The sequence below is a fragment of the Aspergillus vadensis genome, assembly GCF_003184925.1.
Source record: "Aspergillus vadensis CBS 113365 unplaced genomic scaffold BO88scaffold_5, whole genome shotgun sequence".
Classification (NCBI taxonomy): domain Eukaryota; kingdom Fungi; phylum Ascomycota; class Eurotiomycetes; order Eurotiales; family Aspergillaceae; genus Aspergillus; species Aspergillus vadensis.
This window is the reverse complement of record NW_020292043.1, coordinates 1,286,449-1,304,534: the sequence shown is the minus strand read 5'-3', so window position 1 is coordinate 1,304,534 and position 18,086 is coordinate 1,286,449. Positions and strand designations below refer to the sequence as shown.

Sequence of the window (18,086 nt, the reverse complement as noted above, 5' to 3'; positions counted from 1 at the left end):
CTAGTACTCCATGTAAATCGAACCACCCTCCCGCTAGGCTGTACGCCTAGATAAACCAGCGGGGAAAGTCGAGTCCGACTGCCTGCTTGCTGCAACAGATAAAAAGTCCAGAGAAGGACGGATCAGCCTTGCCTACTGCCAATCCGACAATCTTTAGGCCCCCTCCTCAGCAGACAGAGATGGGTTCCATCGCCCCCGACGTGCCAACCTTCACTCCGCTCGAACTCATTGGCCCCCGAGGCTACATGCGATACGTGTTCACCTTCCCCCTGGGCGAAGACTACGTGCTGGAAGATGTGTCCAGAGTCCTGAGGGCCGGCTACGATGCCGCAGCCCAGCGCCTCCCTATTCTAGCCTGCGAGGCCATCCCCGACCCGACCGCCAGGCAGGACAGTGTAATGAAACTGCAGATGCTAGGGCCCAACGCAGAAGAGGCTATCCTCGTAAAAGACCTACGAACGCAAGAAACGATTCCAAGCTATGTCAAACTCAAAGCCCGACAATTTCCCGTGGACGCCTTCGACGCCGACTCAATGTGCCGCCGTGACATCTGGCCAACAGACCCAGGAGAGCACCTACCCATCTCGCTCGTCCAAGCCAACTTCATCCGCGGCGGACTGATTCTAACGTGGTGTATCCTGCATATGGCCGGCGACGGCACCTCATTCCAAACCTGGATTCAGATCTGGGCGGAGGAGTGCCGTCGCGCACAGGGACTGAAAATAACAGATCCTGTCGTACTCCCGCTGGCCATTTTCACAGACCGTGAGAAAGTCATGCGCTCTTCGGGGCGTAACTCAGGCCGAATAGAAGACCACCCCGAATACGTCGTCCTCCCGTCCAAGCCACCCGAAGGCCTGCCGCCGAAGATGCTGGCCAAAAACCACCGGGCTCAAGTCTTCTATTTCTCCCCGGAGGCACTGGCGGCGTTAAAGAAGGAAGCATCACCAAAGAACACCTCGGCACCGACAGACGTGCCGTGGATATCGACCAACGATGCCCTTTCAGCATTGCTCTGGCGAACGGTGATGGCCGTCCAGTGGCCGCTAGAAACCCTAGATAGTGTCAACGAGGAGCAAGAATCATTCTTCAACATCGCCCTGAACGGCCGGTTACGGACTGATCCTCCAGTCCACCCGAACACGCTTGGCTGTTTTCTGGAATATATCGGTGTGTCAATGCCCGTGCGCAAGATGCTCACTTCCGCCCACTTGGCCGATCTAGCTGTCTTGGTCCGGAAGGCATTGCACCGCGTGAGCGACCAGCACACGGATGACGTGATTTCTTTAATCGAGCAGCTCGACGATATCAGGAAGATTTTCCCGGCGTCGCTGGTTGATCTACCTGGGTTTAATTGCATGTTGACTTCGTGGGTTGACTTTGCATTGTATGATCTAGATTGGGGTACGTTGTTGGGAGGACATATTGAGTCAGTGCGGGCGCCGCATGTTGGGGTTATCAATGGGTTACAGGTGGTGTTGCCGAATCCGCGGGAGGGAGGGATGGAGGTTCTGGTTGGGGTGGCGGATGGATGTTTGGAGAGACTGCTTAATGATCCACTGTGGATGAAGTATGCCGTGGCGCGGTGAATCTTTTCCGGGACATGTATGATGGTAAATATGACTTGGTTTTGTACCGCTGCTCTGGGGATGTCAACGCACGTGGTATGTAAACACTTGACACATGCAGCAGCTGAAGGGTATCGCATATTCAATGCCTATCTGGTGGTAGAAATGTAGCATCATATTATACGAAGTAGGGTATTAAAAAGATTTACAGAGCAAGAACATCCAAAATCCACCTGCCCGTATTTACAACATATCCAGGTTAGGTGTAGATCACCACTCTTGACGACGCTTACTCGGAATCACGCTCCCTAGCACAAGATAAGCATCCAGAGCTTCAACTGGTATACTCGCAGGATGACCATCAGGAAGTTCAAGATTGGGGTGATTCATCAAGGAATGGTAACTATCTCCCAGAAGTTCTCTCAGAGAGCTATACAGCTTCAACTGTTCCAGCTGACCCTTTGCCTCAACAGCTCGTTTGTTCCATGCGTAGAAGTGGGAAACTGCCATCAACGCATCCGTTTTGCCTATTCGCAGCATGCCCGAACGGGGAGGTCCGATAAGAGTTTTGGTAAAATAAGCGTCGTCAAGGTGGCGATCAAAGTGTTTCTTGTTGAAATTAGCCATGCAAACATCTGTGGCCTTTTTCGCGGGATCTTCGATGAAATTCCCTAGCTTAAGCTCAGAACAGATATGACAGCAGCAGTCTATACGGGTCTTGATCTTATAGTCGGGTGGCACGAGAGGAGGAGATTTGACATAGTCAACCACATATTTGTTCAGAACGTGTTTAACAAATCGTCGTTTATTCATGGTGGAAGAACTCCTGGACGTGATAACGTTGTCGCAAACATCCTTTACCACTGGCAACAGGAAGTCGGAGAAAACACGACCCATGCCGTTTCCTCGCAGATTCAGAGCAAACCCCGTGAGGGTATCGAATAATGCCGTGGTGTCGAGGTCCTTGATATCACCTATCCGGAGCACCTTTACAATCGTGACCGGTTTAACGCTGAAAGTCAAGGTATGTTTCCGGGAGTAGGCAAAGGTATGCTCGCGTTCAATATGGAAAGCGCGAGCAAATTGCGGAAAAAGATCTTCGATCATTGCATCGACCACACATTTAAGGTCGTAATCATCAGGAGTGGAGTAATCATAGGCCGAGACAAAAAACGAGGCAAGAAAAGCGCTGTCCTCAATCTTAGTCTCCAGGAAAGGGTAGATTCTGGTTTTGTTAGCGTAATAAGTCAGGAACCAGTAGGCGTCTATCTACCTTGCGAATAAATTCTCCCGGGGCAAAGTTTCTAGTAGCACCGCAAGTTTGTGGCCATCACGGGCTGTGTCCCTCGAATGTATGGAGATTAATTTGCTGGCAGTAGTGATGTCCCAATCGAGCACGTCGGGCGATACCTCTCGGCCCCGTTCCTCGCAAATCTCAATATACTCCCGGACCAAGCTATCAAGCCAGGCGTATCGCTCAGAAATCAAATTATAGATCATGGGAGAACGGCGTTGGACCTGAAAGACATGGTCCACACTAGAAAGTGTCAGGACGCACACGCTGTACATGGTATAGGTGAACATACGCTTCGCGGACAGCTTCGAGTCCATGTTTCGCCATGACATTCGCGATGTTAGTAATCTGAGAGGGCGAAACAGTGCCGTAAAGAGATTCAACGGCTTGGCAAAATAGATCCACGTCATCAACGTCAATGGCTATCTGCATGATCTTGTCAATCATCTCGGATGGCAGCGACTCTTTTTGTAATGTTATTTTGCAGGCCTCGACCAGATCCCACGCCGTAAAACCTTCATCAAGACATTCTGAGACGGAACGGAGGCACTCATCTAGAAGTTCTTCACCATTATCTGCGGAGTTCTTCAACCGGTGGAGTATGAACGAAAAGCGAAAAGCCTTTGGAACGATTATGGCGCCCTATGACTTTATGAGGATCGAACATACACAAAACACAGCTAATGTGGGAACTAAAAGCATGACTTACTGTCGCTCGGTAAAAATGAGTGGCCTGGGCACCCGCATTTCCTGTAAAGCCTTGATATTCTTCATCATTCGGGTCTCGATTCAAAAAGAACCCGTATTGGATAAGCAAATCCTCGTGAAATGGCAGATGCTCTGCGACAACAGTTCCGAGCGCATCCACTACCTTTAAGAACTCTAGATTGGTCTCCGTCACGTCTATCTCATAGTAAGGCTTCCGATGACGGCTATCGTATGGTTCCTCAGCTGCGCCAGATTCGGTCTTCTCAATATTGGCTAAGTATATGCCGAACTCAAGCCTCTGGCACGCATGTTGCAGTTGTGCAAAACGAGCTTGGTCAACTCCTTTCAGTCGATCAAAGCTGAGCTCGGCACTAGTATACTGATGCTCGAGAGCGTAGACGAGTGCTGGCGGGCAGCAGTGATCGACATAACGATCCCAAGCTGGGTGGCCGGGGTGAATCTTTTCGTCAGTGCGAGAAGCCCAGAATCCTAAGAGAAGGGCCAGTTTGTCTGTCTGGACAATGGGCATCCTAGCCCCAAACGACGGGCGATGAATCAGATTGTACACTAGAGCCACTCTATATCCAGAGATGACCGGCTTCACCTCATGGATAACATCCGCATACCAAGCAGCCCAGGAAAAGCTAAACTCTGAGGATGGCGCACTTCGCCATTCGATCTTGGTACCACGGTGGGATACAATGAGATCTCCGCCTTCGTGCTTCGAGGAAAGGCATACTACTAATGTAGCAAACATGCCATCGGCCTTCTCAGAATCTTGGTGTGGGAGGAAGAATGCGCCTTCTTCGTAAATCAGTAGCTTGTATAACTCCGCCTTGACCTCCTCCGATTGAGCAGTCAGGCCCAGGCCGGTGACGGCGTCATTCACCAGAATACCGATTTGCTGTTGCCAGTGGGGATTTTGAAGGGAGAACTGGCCAGGGTCGAGCTGCCATGTTTTGCGGACGGATTCGTCGACCAGGGTTTCGGAACCTTTCCCGTAGGGACTGCGATCGCAACACTGGATGATGGCTTTTGCATCATCGGCTGAGATGGGAAGTCGAATGTTGCCCACGCCTGGAATGTCCAGGCCAGGCAAGGCAAGGCCCAGCGAAGCTTCCCCGGCTAAGAAGGATCCGGAAGATTGGATGGTGTCCAAGGTGAACAAGAGCTCTTCCTTGAGGTCAAGGTGGCCATCATCTTCGAGCAATTCCCCCGAACATGAACTCATATTGCCTCTGTTACTTGCATGAGCTGGGGTGGTGAGTGCCGAGATAGAGGAGAATGTGGTGTCAAAGTTCAACTTCTTAGGGGAGAGGGTTATGCGGTCGCGAGTCGCGTCGCGTTACATGCTGCCATTAGTGGCCATCGGGCAAAAACCAACCATCACATCAATCCCTGTCACCTTCACATTTTATCACAATTGTTTTTATGACTCGCCCAATAGTGTGGATGTCTGGATCAAACTTGACATTCTGTAGTATACCTGCCGGCAGGCCGGACATTCTCCTACTGCGTAGATACTGGAAGTGGAAACGCGACGACAGATTCCATCCACCGACAGCAAACCCAACACCACTCATCCAGGGATCGTCGAATGCGGTTCCGTGATACTTAATCCTCCTTTGACTCGGACAATATCTCCTCAACTTGTGTGGAGGCGACTCCGGGGAGAAGATTCCGAGTGCTTAGTTACCCCTATTCCTCCTTCAGCCGTCAAGTTCTATATATAGCTTCAAGATCATCCACGCCAATCGACCCCGACTCGAGAGTGTGATGCCTGTCGATCAACGGATCAATAACTGCGGCCCGGCAAGATGTAGATGCTGAACTCCGTACAAATCGACTATTTAGGATCAAAGAAAGGGACAATCCACGTCTGACCAGCTCACCACAGACGCAGTTTTTTGGGCTCGTGCCCTGCGCCGCCATGAAGCGTAAAGCTTGGTAGCGGCATAGCAGCATGCAGCATGCAGCATATGGCATTCTGCCCATAGACGACCGGCACGAGAAATAAAGCTCTTCACGCAATTTCCGTGGGACAGACGTTCCATGGGTCGAGTTCGGGTCGCGCAGTCTCCGGTTCCCCCGCCAGTTAGTTATGACTCCTCCCGTGCCAGACACACACTCACAGCAGCCCCTGAACGCCCTACTGATGGACTAGTAGGTGCCCCTGCAGGAAATTAGCCGCCATTCACTGGTTATCTAAGATCCAAGGATGACTAGTAGTTGGTTAGTTTCTTTCCTCGGGCAATTAGCCAAAGAGAGGATGTCAATTGTCAATCCCGCGCAGATGAGAGCCGACAGCTCGGGTTCCCCGACTCTTCCCTTGGGACGGATGGAGAGGTAAGAAGTCTATTTATTTGTTTGTGTGCGTGTCATCGACCCGGAATTGGATGCCTTGGCAGCTTTCCAGTCAACCTCCATACCAATCGGTAAGAATTCCTTGATTGGCGCTCGGTCGCAAGCAGTGGGGATGAGGGCAATCGGAATTCCCCGATGGCGTTTGGACGGGACAGGCGTTTCCTGTCTAACTGGATGTAGAGAATTGATTGCGAGTCTGTCCTACTGTGTTGCAAGCTAGCAGTTGCCCGACGAGTCATGATTTCTCCCTGCAGCGCTCGTCGTTTCCTAATTAATTCCTTCCATCCGGTTGGGGGGACCCAGTTTTTGTTTCTTTAGTGCGTCAGACATGCAATTGCGGGGACTACCTTTAGGGTTCCCGGCGATTATCGGCAATTCCATCGCCCCTTCTATTTTCTCTTGCGAAGGGCTTTCTTTCTCCCAGGTTATGTTGCCAATCCAATAGTCAGAGCCGCTGGACTCTTAGCCTCTGTGGCAAATACGACCTCCATGCAGTAATGCTCAAATGAACGTGGAGTGGACATCTCGCTTAGAAGCCGCCAAGGCGCCGGAGACCACTTCAGGACAATCGCTATCAGTAATTTCCCCGTTCCTCCCCTGCGGCCAAATGAGGGTCGCAGAATGTTCGACCCTCTCCGTTTCCAGGAGTTCTAGATCGGCAGATCATGGCGACAGCGGTGTGTCATCCGAGGGTACGCATGCTGTTGGCAGTCCTGACCCACTCTCCGGGAAAACCTTTGCCTCGCACCAACGAGTCAGGGCATCGACTTTAGCCCGTCGGACGTTAGCGCAACTATGGGGACGCATGAATACAGTTAGTTAGGCTCCGTTTGTCAAGCCAAACGGGCGATCACTTAAGGTTTAGATAGCAAGGGGGGGTCTCGTATTCCCGGCTACCGAAGTGGAAAAGATGGCGACTCCGTGCCACAAGCCATAGTTGTCTCGGCGTGCTCGACGATATCCCTAAAGAGTGTTAGACCAGGTACTAGCAGGAATTTCACCACAGCTGCCATGATGGCGGCGACTTAACATAACCGTATTAACTCCCCACTCATGTCCACTCCCCCATGTTGCCTCAAATTTATGTCTGACACCCATGTCCTCGTCTGCACCACAAGGCTGATATTGACTCTGCTTTCAATCGTGACGCCATGGCCATCTACGGTGGTGCAGCGCCTTCGCTGGCGGGCAGTGTCATCATGTTGACGACGCTGGCATTATTGACTTATGGCCTGCGGGTATACTGCCGAGTGACTAGGAAATCATGGAGTGTGGAGGATTGGATCATGACGGCTGCATTGGTGGGTTGAGAGCCCCGAAGGTCTTACTGGTGGCTAATTTTCCAAGGTGCCCTTCGCCGTGCTGGTAGCTGGATGTCTGGGGGGAGCTTTCAATGGCATTGGTATCCGTGACTCTGTGTTGGCAGAGCCACAGAACGTCAAATACCAAGGAGAAGGACAGAAGGTAGGAATTGTGCGAATATGTTCAGCTACATAGGACTGACTCTTCAGTTTTTCCTCATTTTCGAAGTCGGTTACTGTTCTGCCATTATTCCCATCAAGCTCAGTATCAGCTGGATGTTGATCCGCGTGGCCGAGGGTCGCAAAGCGTACCTCTACGTGCAATACGTGGTGATTGTTGTCTTTGTGCTGATGAATATCATCGCATTGATCTTTATTTTGATCAACTGCATCCCTGTTGAGTACGACGCCCGACCTATCTGAGCCTAACAACCGATGTTGACTTTACAGGGCGGCCTGGGATACGGAACTGCTTGCCAAGGGAGGACACTGCCAACCATCCTACGTATTGGCCGACGTCTACTACGCCTGCACGGCTGTGAACATTCTCACTGACTGGGTGACGGCTTTCATGTACGGCCACTTCCAGCTATTATTGAATCCCACTGACTGAAGTAGGCCTGTACCTCTCCTATGGAATGTCCAATTGAACCGCAACACCAAGATCTCGATTGTCGGCCTAATGGGCCTGGGTGTCTTGTAAGAACAGTTTCTCATTCACTTACGCCCTGGTGAGCTTGAACTAATCAATGGTCTCAACAGCGCCTCTATGTCCGCCTGCGTCCGTCTCAAATACACCGTCGCCCTAACCAGCCAATCCAACTACCTCTACAGTGTCACCAACGTGGTGATCTGGGGATTCGCCGAAAACGCCCTGGGAATGATCGTCGGCAACGTCGCGACGCTGCGCCCACTGTTCCGCATCCTCCGCGACCGCAAGACATCGTCGAACAACCGATACAACTCCCGGGGATACTACAGCTCTCAGCGCACGGGACCGGCAAACATGTATTCTCGCAATTACGAGCTGGCTGAGCAGGGAAAGCACACCAACAATATCACCACTACCTCGGTACCTGACCATACGCGACGACCTAGTCAGTTGAGTGATGGGGATAGTCAGAAGCAGATTCTTGTGGGTGGAACTCCTCCGGGAGATACGGATATTCTTGTTAGTCGGCAGGTTATTGTGGCGTATGATTAGCATTGGGAGGTTGGTGGGCTGGCTGGTTGGAGTTGGGGCATCTTATACTACTCTCTTTGCATACATTTCTTTATGTTAATAACTATAAATACTATTAAAAAGTCATATACAGAGATTTAATTATCTTACATGCATGAGTGGGCTCATAGAAGGAGGGTAAGAATTTTAATTTATTGCTGGGCTAAGCAACGCCAAGCCTTAACGGCTGCAGTGGGGGACGCAATATACGCGCGAGTCAGACAATCAATTTTTACCACGCGGGAATGTGAGGGATCATACGATCAGGTTGGCACAACGTGGTCAATTAGATTATTCTTTGCTTGTTCTGTAGTCTTCTCGAGCTTGTTCTAGAAGTTGATTAGCCTGTCTGGTATTAGTGGTGGTTTGTGCTGTGGCACCACCGCGAACTGCTATATATTTGCTACTACTATTGTTACTACCTCAAATTCCGCAGTAACCAGTACACTCCATGAAATTGTTTGACAACAAGAGATTGTTCTGCGAGGCTTGCTTTATTCATTTTTTCTTTGATATCATGCATAGTATATATATCATATATAATTGTGTCGATTGGCATTATACTATTCCTCTACCCCAAATACGACTTTGGTAATCCAGTTAGACACAGCGAGCAAGTAATCGCACCATATACACAGATAGTACAATCAGCCTCATTTAGACAGTCAGCAGGCACTAAACTGGTTTTATCATGATATCATCAGATCCTGCTAGCATCTTGAACTTAGTAAGTTATTCTCACTTCTCCACTAAATTTCTAATGCAACCATGGAATCTATCCAACCACCCCATAATATACAATATAGTACAACCCGACATGCACACACTTACAAACAACAGTTTACTCTATTCCACCTCCAATTCCCTCACCGTCCCACAACCCACATCATAAACCACCCCATGAACCTGCACTTCCCCCCTCTCCACCGCCTCCCTCACAACCCCCATCCCCTTCAGCACCCTCACCCCCTCCAACACATTCAACTCCACCAATCTGACCCCCCTCTCATACTCCCCATGTATTCCCCCCAACTCACTCGCATATCTATCCCTAACCCTTTTCACCGGCCTCAACCACGCGTCCAACACACTCTTCTCCCCATCCCCATTCCCATTCCCTTCTCCCTTCGGGGCAGCTAACACAGCCCCGACCCCCCCACAACACGTATGTCCACAAACAACAACATGCTTCACCCGTAAATGACACACCGCATACTCCACCACCGCAGCGCAATTGACATCCCCGGCATGCACCACGTTGGCGATATTGCGATGCACGAAGACGTCGCCTGGGTTCAGATCGAGGAGAGTGGTTTCCGGACACCGCGAATCGGAACATCCTATCCAGAGGATTTGGGGGTGTTGGGCCCGCGCGAGCGTAGGGAAGAGAGAGGGGTTTTGGAGGGTGGTTTTCGCGGCCCAGAGGTGGTTGAGGGTTAGGGCTTTGGTGTATGTATCTCCTTCTTTTTTGGGAGTTTGGGGTGTGAGGTCTGTGTGGTTGGTTGGTTGGTTGGTTAGTGAGGAGGCGAGGGATAGATGAAAGAGACTCGAAGGGAGGGAGGAAGGGAAGAGGATGTAGTACCTGTGACGGCCATGGTTGATGGGTGTATACCTAGTGGTATATTGTATGGAGGTTGAGGTTGAGGTTGGAAGTTGGTTTAGATGGATTGTAGTTGATGACTTGGTAGTATGTGGGAGAGGACTGACGACAAGGAATGAATTAAATACTTATTTGCTTTTCATCATACCTATCCTCCCTTCAGACGGGGATACTACTAAGTAAGCATGCCGTATACCCGTCCCCTTTCCATCCATCACCTATCACCAGATGATCTAGATTGCATGATATGGATCGATCTATACACATGACACTAGCTTACAGCGCATAATCTCTGCGTCCGGCACATCCCATTCGTCCATACAATCAGAGCACAGACTTGTTGCACGATGAGTGAGGCATATACACATTCCGTCTGTATAGATATGATATGCGAAAAGGGATGAGAATGAGGGATTAATATACAGATATTCAAGGGATATACTTCCGAAGTAATCTGGATCAATCTATCGGCTATTGCGGAAATATAAATAGTAGTGGTGATGCTCTTATCAGGTTGATAAGGAGGTGAAACGCTAGTGTTCGGGTGTATCGGCACTGTCGGGTTGTTTCAGGGTTGATAGTTTCCCCCATCTGTACAGGCTCCGAAGAAGTACAGTATTGATATATTTCCAACCTGGTGGCACATGGTGAACATTACTCTATCTGTTCATTTAGCCAGGGATCCTTGAGGAGCTCTCTTGCCCGTTTTCTGTCCTCCGGACGCCACTGGAGTATCCCTCTCATGAAGTCCAGAAACATCTCCTTATTTCTGCCTTCGAGAAACTGTTCTGATGCCTCTAGACCCCCTGTCTGCGGTATGGCTATGTCCTGCTTCCATTTCCCTGCTCGGCCTTCAGTGAGTATCTTACGCTCGACAACACAAGTTGCGCAATTGTGACGTACCGTCCACAGTAAAGAATTCATGACTTCGTTTTCCACGATTGAGCATATCTAACGGGGGAGGTCCTATGAGACCGATCACCTCTGCCAGATGTGCACGGGTAGAGTACCCTTTTCCGTCGGGGTCGTTTCCATTGAACATATGCTTGCCTTCGAACAGATCCCAAATCTAATCAATTCGCGTTAGTACCTGCACGACAACAGTGGTAAATAAGGAGAATATAGCGTACCATAACACCCACATTCCAGACGTCAACGGGATAGCTCCACTCAGTCATTAACATCACCTCCGGCGACCTATAAACATTCGGCTGGGCATCATGGTCTTGTTTCTCATCACCTCGTACTGCAGATCCAAAGTCACTCAATACTGCGCGTCCAAAAACCTTGGGTAGTTCGAAACGCCGCGAAGCATATACTGGTACGCTATTAACAGATTTGCGGGGCGAGGGCCTGTCCAATTCAGCTTCGGTAAAGGCTTCGAGGATTGAGCTGTCTGCGATTTCTTGAAGAATATTATCGCTCTTGATATCTTTTTCAATCGTCAGTATTCATCTCCATCGTTAATAACATGGCTGGTATACCTGTATGAACAAGCTTGCATTCAGTGTGCAGGTAATCTAGTGCCAGGAATATCTGCATGAGACCGGCTTTGAGCAAATCTACGGTAAAGCGATGTGTGGGATTTCGATAAAGCAGATGACGAAAGCTCTCCCACATGGGCTGCTGGACGAGACAGTGATGATCGCCTCCATTGCGAGGAATGGTGAAGAGATCAAGAGCTGTTCTCACGTGCGCATAGCCAGGGTGGGATGACTTGTGCTCTTTCAAGTGATCTTAGATTCGGAACTCTTCTGCGTTGTCTTCATCCCGAGTATAAACTTTCAGTGTCACATACCGATGGCCCATGTCTGCATTAACATTTCATGAATTCATAGACTGATGGGAACTGCTCGGTAGATATCCCTTACTCGAGATCACGGGCTAGCCATGCAGTTGAAGTAACGCCAAATCCCAGCTTGCCAACGACTTGATACTTGGAGGCAAAAACATCCCCGATATCCACGGGATAGTATTGCCCCTTCTTGAATTCATCGTACCGTTCTTCGTCAAGTATCTCCGCCACAGGGACGGTGTCCCATCCGCTGGTTGGAAAACATAGGGGACGAGATGGAGCCCTGCGAAAAGAGCTCCTGACCAACCTCAAGAGCGACATCATCCGGGAGTAAGGAAGAACAGTGTGTGATATGAGAATTGGTGAATGTCTCCATAACGCTGATGAGGAGGATGGGAGAGTGTATGTGGTTGCGGATTAAATGACCGGAACATTGCATATGGGTTCAGACTAATGCACCACGTGAAAGCATCCCTTCGTCCCGCGTCTGCGAATCCCTTAGGCGGTCATCCAGGCTGATTACAGGTAGGTTAGTTTCATGGAAGTTTAAACCATTACATAATTGGAATATTTCATCATGGCTATCAATACATACAACACCTATCTATCCAGGAGTTCGCCACACATGCTCCGATTCTATCTTGAGGGATATTCCTACGTGCTCAGCATACGGGACGGCAGCTGCTTATGACTGCTCCCGCGACACCTCAGCCACAAACTCCATCAAACCAGGCTTAGAAGGCGTCTGGTCCGATGTCCATGTCTGAGACTGCAAACTCGGTGCCTTGGTGGCGCCCGATCGGCCAAACCCTTCAAGTCCTCGAAGCGGGAATGTTTCCACCTTCAATTCCTCCCGTGACAAGCTGATCTTCAGCTTCTTACTCCGGCCAGTATTCGACAACGCCAGCAGTTCGCCATGGTGTGGGTATGCCGCCTCCCAGGTCAATTGCTTATCTCCCTCGGCGCCCTCTTTCTTGGTGTTTTTGGCCGTCTTCGAGCCTTGAAGCGCGATGGCCGACACGATGTCCAACTTCACGAAATGCATGAGAGCTGCGGCTGCTTCATTCTGCAATCCAATCCGACCGGGAGGCTGCACTTCGGGATGGTGAGGAAGGTCAATGGAAATGTCGTAGTGGGTACCAAAAGGCGGTGATACCGGGTTGGTACGGATTTTCACGCGGAAAGAGCTCTGTGGGGTGATCAAATGGCCGGAAAACGTCGATTCGAAGGGCATCAGGAACTGTTGCACCAGACTCTCTACCTTCGGAACAGCTTGCACTTTGGGAAGGCTCACAGACGCAAAAGGCACGGCGTGGAAATCACGCTCGACTCCTGCCGCGCGGAGAACCCGATAAATATCATTCATGAAGGACTCCAGCCACCGGACGTGCGAGCTATGTTGGAGATACGCCATGACGGGGCGCAAGAGCTGATACTCGGGGGTATGTCGACGTTTCTGGGAGAGCGGGGGCGGCGGTTGGGTTCTGCGTCGCAGGTTCTGGCGATGTGCATACGCGAGCAGAATTCGAATGGAATGTGAAAGCCCATTGGCAAGGACGTCGTGTTCTGTTGACTCGATCTTGTCTTCGTCGGGCGTTTCACGGTCGGCATCTACCAGATCAAACAGGATCTCTTGGTCCTCGGATATCGGCAGTCGGACCAGGTTTTGACGAGTCGTCACGCCATGACTACCCATGATACGTGCTTCGCGCATCAGTTCGTGGAATAGCTCCTCCTCGTACACTGTGTCGCGTGCTTGCAAGATCGTGCGCTCAACCGAAGCCGCATCGGGGATCGGATCCGGCATCTTCGAGCATCCCGTAATTTGGCCGCGGTGTTTCACACGCACTCGAACCGTCCTCGTCTTCTGCGGCGCCAGTCCCTTATCCAGTATTAAGCTTCCATTATCAGCCCTCCGTAGAGCAGCAAGACCCCGGTCGCGGAATATAGGCGTAGCTATACAATGCAGTTAGCAAAAATCCACCGCGAGCACGTAGCGATCCTACCTTCCAAAAACCCATATTGTACTCCCAGCGCAGTTCTCTCGCGAGGCAATCTGCAAACCTTCCATCCCTTCTCCTTAACCGCCAGCACCTCATCCCAGTACTTCGTCTCCGAAGTGACCTCTTCTTCCAACCGTGTCGCCGAGTTGAGCAATTTATTCGCGGCAGCATTGAAGTTCTGCGCCCTCCAACCCCGCGACACAGTCTTGACATCCTGCACAGCGGCCTCCGACTTCGGCGGCGGCTCCACGATCTCCGCATTCAACGACCCCAGCGGCGCAACCTGCTTCAAGAACGTCGACATAGAAGTCTCCGCCTGACGAGGGGTATGCTTCGACAGCAAAAGCGAAACGAAATCCAAAGCGAACAGAGCTTCCATATGCGCCTGCCTTCACCCGCAGCAAACCAATTAGCTCCATTGCCCACTTATTGTCAACAGCAGACACCTACTTACATAGCGAACTGCAAGATCTCGGCACGCCGCTTGTACAATGTTTCCAGACGTTCGGTCGAGTCCACGTCCTCGGCGGGTTTATCATCCTCGTCTTCCTCCTCCCATGGGTCCCGGTTCTTGTCCTCTTCGATCTTGGCAAGTAGTGTCTCTTCGTTCACGTCGCGGAAGGATCCCCATCGGGCGTTGATTTGGGCGATCTCGATTGGGAGGGTGTCGGGTCGGTCGGGTTTCTCCGTGAGTGGACGCAGAGGGAGGCTGAAGGAGTCGGCCATGATTGTGGTCCGCTGCCGGAGGGCAGGTTGAGTTGAGGGTGTATTGTTGTTTGATAATGGAGTGATGGTGACGGATGATCGCATTGCTGATAGGAGGCACGTGACTGCTCTGGAGCTGGGGCTAGTCCAGATACGAACTGGTGTAAACAGTGGGTCTGCGTTTATGCCTCAGGAAGAAACCCTTATTGTATAGTGTCTGGATATATTTTACTTCAGGGTCTCAGTTGCTTCATGCACCATCAGCAGGTCATCTGCATAGAATTTGATATAGCCCGAGAAGGATCTGATAGCTCTTATTGTCTATACATTGCTCAGGCCACTCTCCAAAAAGCATAAATGGTGACAGTGGCACCAGCGAGAGCCAACTCGATGGAGAAATACTATCCTAAGTTGCTTCAGTAGATCTAATCTGTGAACAGCAACACCTTCCATATGTTATTTCTCAATGCTCTATGTTGTTCCATATTATTATGTATATAAATTGGACCAAAACAGACTATGATCAGACCAATCATATGCGAAACAAGGCTACCCCGCTACTACACAGCCGGAGAGAGATACCTATAGGTGGAACACACATGCGATTCAAGCACATCACAAGCCTACTCATAATTACCCAAGATACCCCGCTTCTGCCTGATCCTATCAGTACATACAGTTGAAGAGAGCTTCACGAAAACCAGATTCTGAGTCTCCATCAACCTGAACATCTCTTCGAAAATCTCATCAGCAGTCATCACCTCCATACACACACCAGAAGCTACACCCATTCAACATGCCCTCCCGCAAATCCAAATCCAACCGCAAATCCAACCTCCCCCGCAACCGCTGGTCCATGTACCCAGCCCTACACAGCGACGTCCTCAACCACCTGAGCTCCTCCCTCCCAATTACCTCGCTGACATTCCACCCCTTCGACGACGCCAGCAGCAGCAAAAAAGAATACGACACGAACATCATGGGCCGGTTCGTCTGCTCGAACGACTCGTGCACGTCAACCGGCTGGACGAGCAAGAAGATCGCCATTACGATCAGGCTGTACCCAGAGGACGAGTACAATGCACGGGTGTATCATCAGCGTTGTAAGAAGTGTAATTCGCTCAGTCGGCCGTTTCTGGATGAGGTTAGCTATGCGGAGAGAATCGCGTATCGCATGAAGAAGTGGTATGGGGTTGATGTGGAGAGACCTGTGTATGATGAGAGGAAGAGGACTAAGCCGCATAATAGGGAGTTATGTGAGGGGTGTAGGGCTGGGAGGTGTTCGTTTGCGGAGGATGGGGATGATAATTGATAGGGGAGTTTAATTGGTAATGGGATTTTGTATTTGGTCAGTCTGGTGTTATGTCACATAAGTAGGAGCATGGGATATTGAGCGATATTTGCAATGACAGTCATGGTACAGTTTGCTTGGGTACAGAGTGCGCAGTGATGATGAAGCAATACAGCGATAAACATGTACTTCACTAATCCGGAATCAGAAAGGTATCGACTAAGCACCCCCGAGCAAATCAAAAACAGATAACAAGAGATGTCGTTCAATCTTAGGAGGATGCTTGTTCAGCTTCATAGCTGAGAACACAGCCATCTGGGCACCGCGCACGCTATACTCCATACTCAAAGTCGTATCATCCTGAATCTCAACATACTGTCCCACCAAAGCCAGGTTCTTGCTCTGGGAAGGCATGACTTCAGGGCGGAAGTCATGACGACGGGGCATCAGTGGTGCCGTGGCCATGGGCATCAGAACAGGCTTCGTGATCGAGTTCGGGAGTATGTCATCCACTGGCATTCCTAGCTGGGATAGCACCTCGGTCAGAATCTCCTTGCCGGAACAATGACACATGGGCTTGTGGACAAAGTTTCCAGTCTTCTCGGGATGCAATCCATAGCCCCAGAATACATCGACGGAGGAGGGCTGGTCAGAGCACACGGGCTGGCGCGGAACGCTGATACTCAGGCCCCAGTTGCTATCGGAGAAGGAAAGCAGAGCCCCCGTGCCGGGCTTGTTGTTGGTTAGTTTCTCGTAGCGTTCCATAAAGTCGCTGTTGCGGAGGGTGACTGTGAAAGACTCCAGAGTCGACTGGTCAACGTTGTTGTGGAAGTTGAACGGGTTTCCATAATCCGTAGAGGCCTGCATCAGGTCGATCCACAGGCCCCAGTCATCATCCAGGAACTCTTTGCTATGCTGGGGTACGGGATTCGGGGCCTTGTCGTTCGATCCCCTCTCGGTTGCAGAAGTTGTTGATCCAAGGGTAACCATGACAAGGTCTTCGGGCCTCACGTCGATGGTCTTCTGTTCGCCGTTATCTTTGAGGATGATCCCGGAGACGGTAGTCTGGGCCTCTTTCGGGTTCATCTGCAGGCTTGTGACCTTTGCGTTGAAGTGGAAGTCGACTCCCTGCGATTTCAAATATGATTCGATTGGCATAACAACCGACTCGTAGATCGTATACTGGGTTCGATCCAAAGCTTTCACGTCATTTAGGCGCTCAATTTCAGCCAGATGTTTACATAGACATCTTCTGAACTCTGCCAGGCTGTGCCATGGCTGCATAGCGAAGCTGTATACCATCAGCTTTGTAACAGAAGGCAAATAGATAATCAACCTACGTAGTAGACCATAGCGTCCAAAAGTTAGTCTTGAAAAATGCTTCATCGAAGACGTCCTGGATGGCTTTCTCTCCGAGCATACGCTCATTTTCAAGCATCAATTTGATCAGTTCCATTCGATACTTCGGTCCAATCTGGAGATGCTTGGAGTGGAGGCATTCTGGGCCTTTATCTCCATGTTTTATGAGACGGGTTGGCGCGGCCCGCTTGGGGGAAGTTGCCCGGTCAAACTCCTTGATGCTGTCCAGGAGTGACTGCTTTGGATTGTCGGCGCTGGGAACAAGGGAAAGAAGGTGCTCTACACATCGATCATGGAAGTAAGGCAGGCTTCCAGTGTACAGAACGTAGCCGTTCTCTGCGTCGCCGCAACTTTTGATGCCGCCACCTGCGTGGGAGTGCACATCGAGGATGTGGATATTCGCTGCAGGGACACCCGCATCGTGGATGAGGTGGACTGCTCCGGCAAGAGATGAAATTCCACTGCCTATGAGCCAGGCCTGGGTGGTTTTTGGATCCCGCTTCAATCCGTTACCGCGGTTCATGTTGGCTATATTGATTACCTCTTATATTTAGTCGTCGTTTTTCGATGATATGAACTAGATACAAGATATTATTGTGTGCGTGAGAATAACTTGTACAATCGTAGACTATGTACAGAGCCGGTTTGGATATCAGTGGGAAAGAGTGCTCAGAAGCCACAGTGTCATGATATCATCACGATGAACCGACTGTCATGAGACGGGATGCAGTATCACGAGAAACCGGAGTACAAACAGCATAATCGGTGCGCCCAAAGGATGGTATTTATGACTACTGGCCGGAAGGTGTCTTCCATTTTCGTCAGCCCAGGAGAGCTATCTAGCAGATCCCTCCACGTGTGGAAAGGGCCCGCGGT

The 18,086-nt window shown here is 50.5% G+C and overlaps 10 protein-coding genes across 10 annotated transcripts; 3 read left to right on the top strand and 7 right to left on the bottom strand.

The window, feature by feature from the left end:
* Window positions 1-179: 179 nt before the first annotated feature.
* On the top strand, window positions 180-1,589 carry BO88DRAFT_478603 (uncharacterized protein; the record flags this gene model as incomplete). The annotated part of the gene is made up of 1 exon (XM_025712006.1): window positions 180-1,589. The coding sequence occupies one exon, from the start codon at window positions 180-182 to the stop codon at window positions 1,587-1,589; it is 1,410 nt and encodes a 469-aa protein (XP_025565585.1).
* A 249-nt stretch (window positions 1,590-1,838) lies between these two features.
* Window positions 1,839-4,801, bottom strand: BO88DRAFT_451462 (2OG-Fe(II) oxygenase; the record flags this gene model as incomplete). The annotated part of the gene is made up of 4 exons (XM_025710635.1): window positions 1,839-2,793; window positions 2,842-3,105; window positions 3,155-3,504; window positions 3,572-4,801. The coding sequence occupies 4 exons, from the start codon at window positions 4,799-4,801 to the stop codon at window positions 1,839-1,841; spliced, it is 2,799 nt and encodes a 932-aa protein (XP_025565584.1).
* An 80-nt stretch (window positions 4,802-4,881) lies between these two features.
* Window positions 4,882-5,260, bottom strand: BO88DRAFT_240785 (uncharacterized protein). The gene has a single exon (XM_025702136.1). It carries the CDS (start codon window positions 5,151-5,153, stop codon window positions 4,962-4,964), a length of 192 nt encoding a protein of 63 aa, XP_025565583.1. The 5' UTR covers window positions 5,154-5,260; the 3' UTR covers window positions 4,882-4,961.
* On the bottom strand, window positions 5,234-5,756 carry BO88DRAFT_240779 (uncharacterized protein). Its single transcript, XM_025702135.1, has one exon. It carries the CDS (start codon window positions 5,563-5,565, stop codon window positions 5,287-5,289), a length of 279 nt encoding a protein of 92 aa, XP_025565582.1. The 5' UTR covers window positions 5,566-5,756; the 3' UTR covers window positions 5,234-5,286.
* A 1,060-nt stretch (window positions 5,757-6,816) lies between these two features.
* On the top strand, window positions 6,817-8,551 carry BO88DRAFT_403113 (uncharacterized protein; the record flags this gene model as incomplete). Its single annotated transcript, XM_025706283.1, has 6 exons — window positions 6,817-7,235; window positions 7,282-7,398; window positions 7,446-7,636; window positions 7,686-7,808; window positions 7,854-7,934; window positions 7,998-8,551. Coding segments are annotated over exons 1-6 (965 nt in total), but the record flags the coding sequence as incomplete, so codon positions are not given.
* Window positions 8,552-9,303: 752 nt separating this feature from the next.
* On the bottom strand, window positions 9,304-10,052 carry BO88DRAFT_423602 (carbonic anhydrase; the record flags this gene model as incomplete). The annotated part of the gene is made up of 2 exons (XM_025708660.1): window positions 9,304-9,914; window positions 10,040-10,052. 2 exons carry the CDS (start codon window positions 10,050-10,052, stop codon window positions 9,304-9,306), a joined length of 624 nt encoding a protein of 207 aa, XP_025565580.1.
* A 491-nt stretch (window positions 10,053-10,543) lies between these two features.
* Window positions 10,544-12,240, bottom strand: BO88DRAFT_433715 (kinase-like protein). Its single transcript, XM_025709440.1, has 6 exons — window positions 11,929-12,240; window positions 11,856-11,868; window positions 11,542-11,779; window positions 11,188-11,489; window positions 10,961-11,126; window positions 10,544-10,899 (listed from the first exon to the last, which is right to left on the bottom strand). The coding sequence occupies exons 1-6, from the start codon at window positions 12,174-12,176 to the stop codon at window positions 10,712-10,714; spliced, it is 1,155 nt and encodes a 384-aa protein (XP_025565579.1). The 5' UTR covers window positions 12,177-12,240; the 3' UTR covers window positions 10,544-10,711.
* A 176-nt stretch (window positions 12,241-12,416) lies between these two features.
* Window positions 12,417-14,622, bottom strand: BO88DRAFT_361348 (mediator of RNA polymerase II transcription subunit 17). Its single transcript, XM_025703875.1, has 3 exons — window positions 14,310-14,622; window positions 13,859-14,244; window positions 12,417-13,808 (listed from the first exon to the last, which is right to left on the bottom strand). The coding sequence occupies exons 1-3, from the start codon at window positions 14,579-14,581 to the stop codon at window positions 12,538-12,540; spliced, it is 1,929 nt and encodes a 642-aa protein (XP_025565578.1). The 5' UTR covers window positions 14,582-14,622; the 3' UTR covers window positions 12,417-12,537.
* Window positions 14,623-15,252: 630 nt separating this feature from the next.
* Window positions 15,253-15,872, top strand: BO88DRAFT_486250 (3CxxC-type zinc finger protein; the record flags this gene model as incomplete). Its single annotated transcript, XM_025712409.1, has 1 exon — window positions 15,253-15,872. The coding sequence occupies exon 1, from the start codon at window positions 15,357-15,359 to the stop codon at window positions 15,870-15,872; it is 516 nt and encodes a 171-aa protein (XP_025565577.1). The 5' UTR covers window positions 15,253-15,356.
* A 115-nt stretch (window positions 15,873-15,987) lies between these two features.
* Window positions 15,988-17,733, bottom strand: BO88DRAFT_478589 (oleate hydratase; the record flags this gene model as incomplete). Its single annotated transcript, XM_025712005.1, has 2 exons — window positions 15,988-17,142; window positions 17,192-17,733. The coding sequence occupies 2 exons, from the start codon at window positions 17,731-17,733 to the stop codon at window positions 16,071-16,073; spliced, it is 1,614 nt and encodes a 537-aa protein (XP_025565576.1). The 3' UTR covers window positions 15,988-16,070.
* Between the last annotated feature and the right edge of the window lie 353 nt (window positions 17,734-18,086).

Coding starts and splice junctions, on each gene's coding strand:
- BO88DRAFT_240785 (XM_025702136.1), bottom strand. CDS start 5,153: ATGAGTGGTGTTGGGTTTGCTGTCGGTGGATGGAATCTGTCGTCGCGT.
- BO88DRAFT_240779 (XM_025702135.1), bottom strand. CDS start 5,565: ATGGGCAGAATGCCATATGCTGCATGCTGCATGCTGCTATGCCGCTAC.
- BO88DRAFT_433715 (XM_025709440.1), bottom strand. CDS start 12,176: ATGATGTCGCTCTTGAGGTTGGTCAGGAGCTCTTTTCGCAGGGCTCCA. Junction 11,127..11,187: donor TCTGGAATGTGGGTGTTATG/GTACGCTATATT, acceptor CGAATTGATTAG/ATTTGGGATCTGTTCGAAGG. Junction 10,900..10,960: donor TGAATTCTTTACTGTGGACG/GTACGTCACAAT, acceptor AAGGCCGAGCAG/GGAAATGGAAGCAGGACATA.
- BO88DRAFT_361348 (XM_025703875.1), bottom strand. CDS start 14,581: ATGGCCGACTCCTTCAGCCTCCCTCTGCGTCCACTCACGGAGAAACCC. Junction 14,245..14,309: donor GAGATCTTGCAGTTCGCTAT/GTAAGTAGGTGT, acceptor CTGCGGGTGAAG/GCAGGCGCATATGGAAGCTC. Junction 13,809..13,858: donor ACAATATGGGTTTTTGGAAG/GTAGGATCGCTA, acceptor TGCATTGTATAG/CTACGCCTATATTCCGCGAC.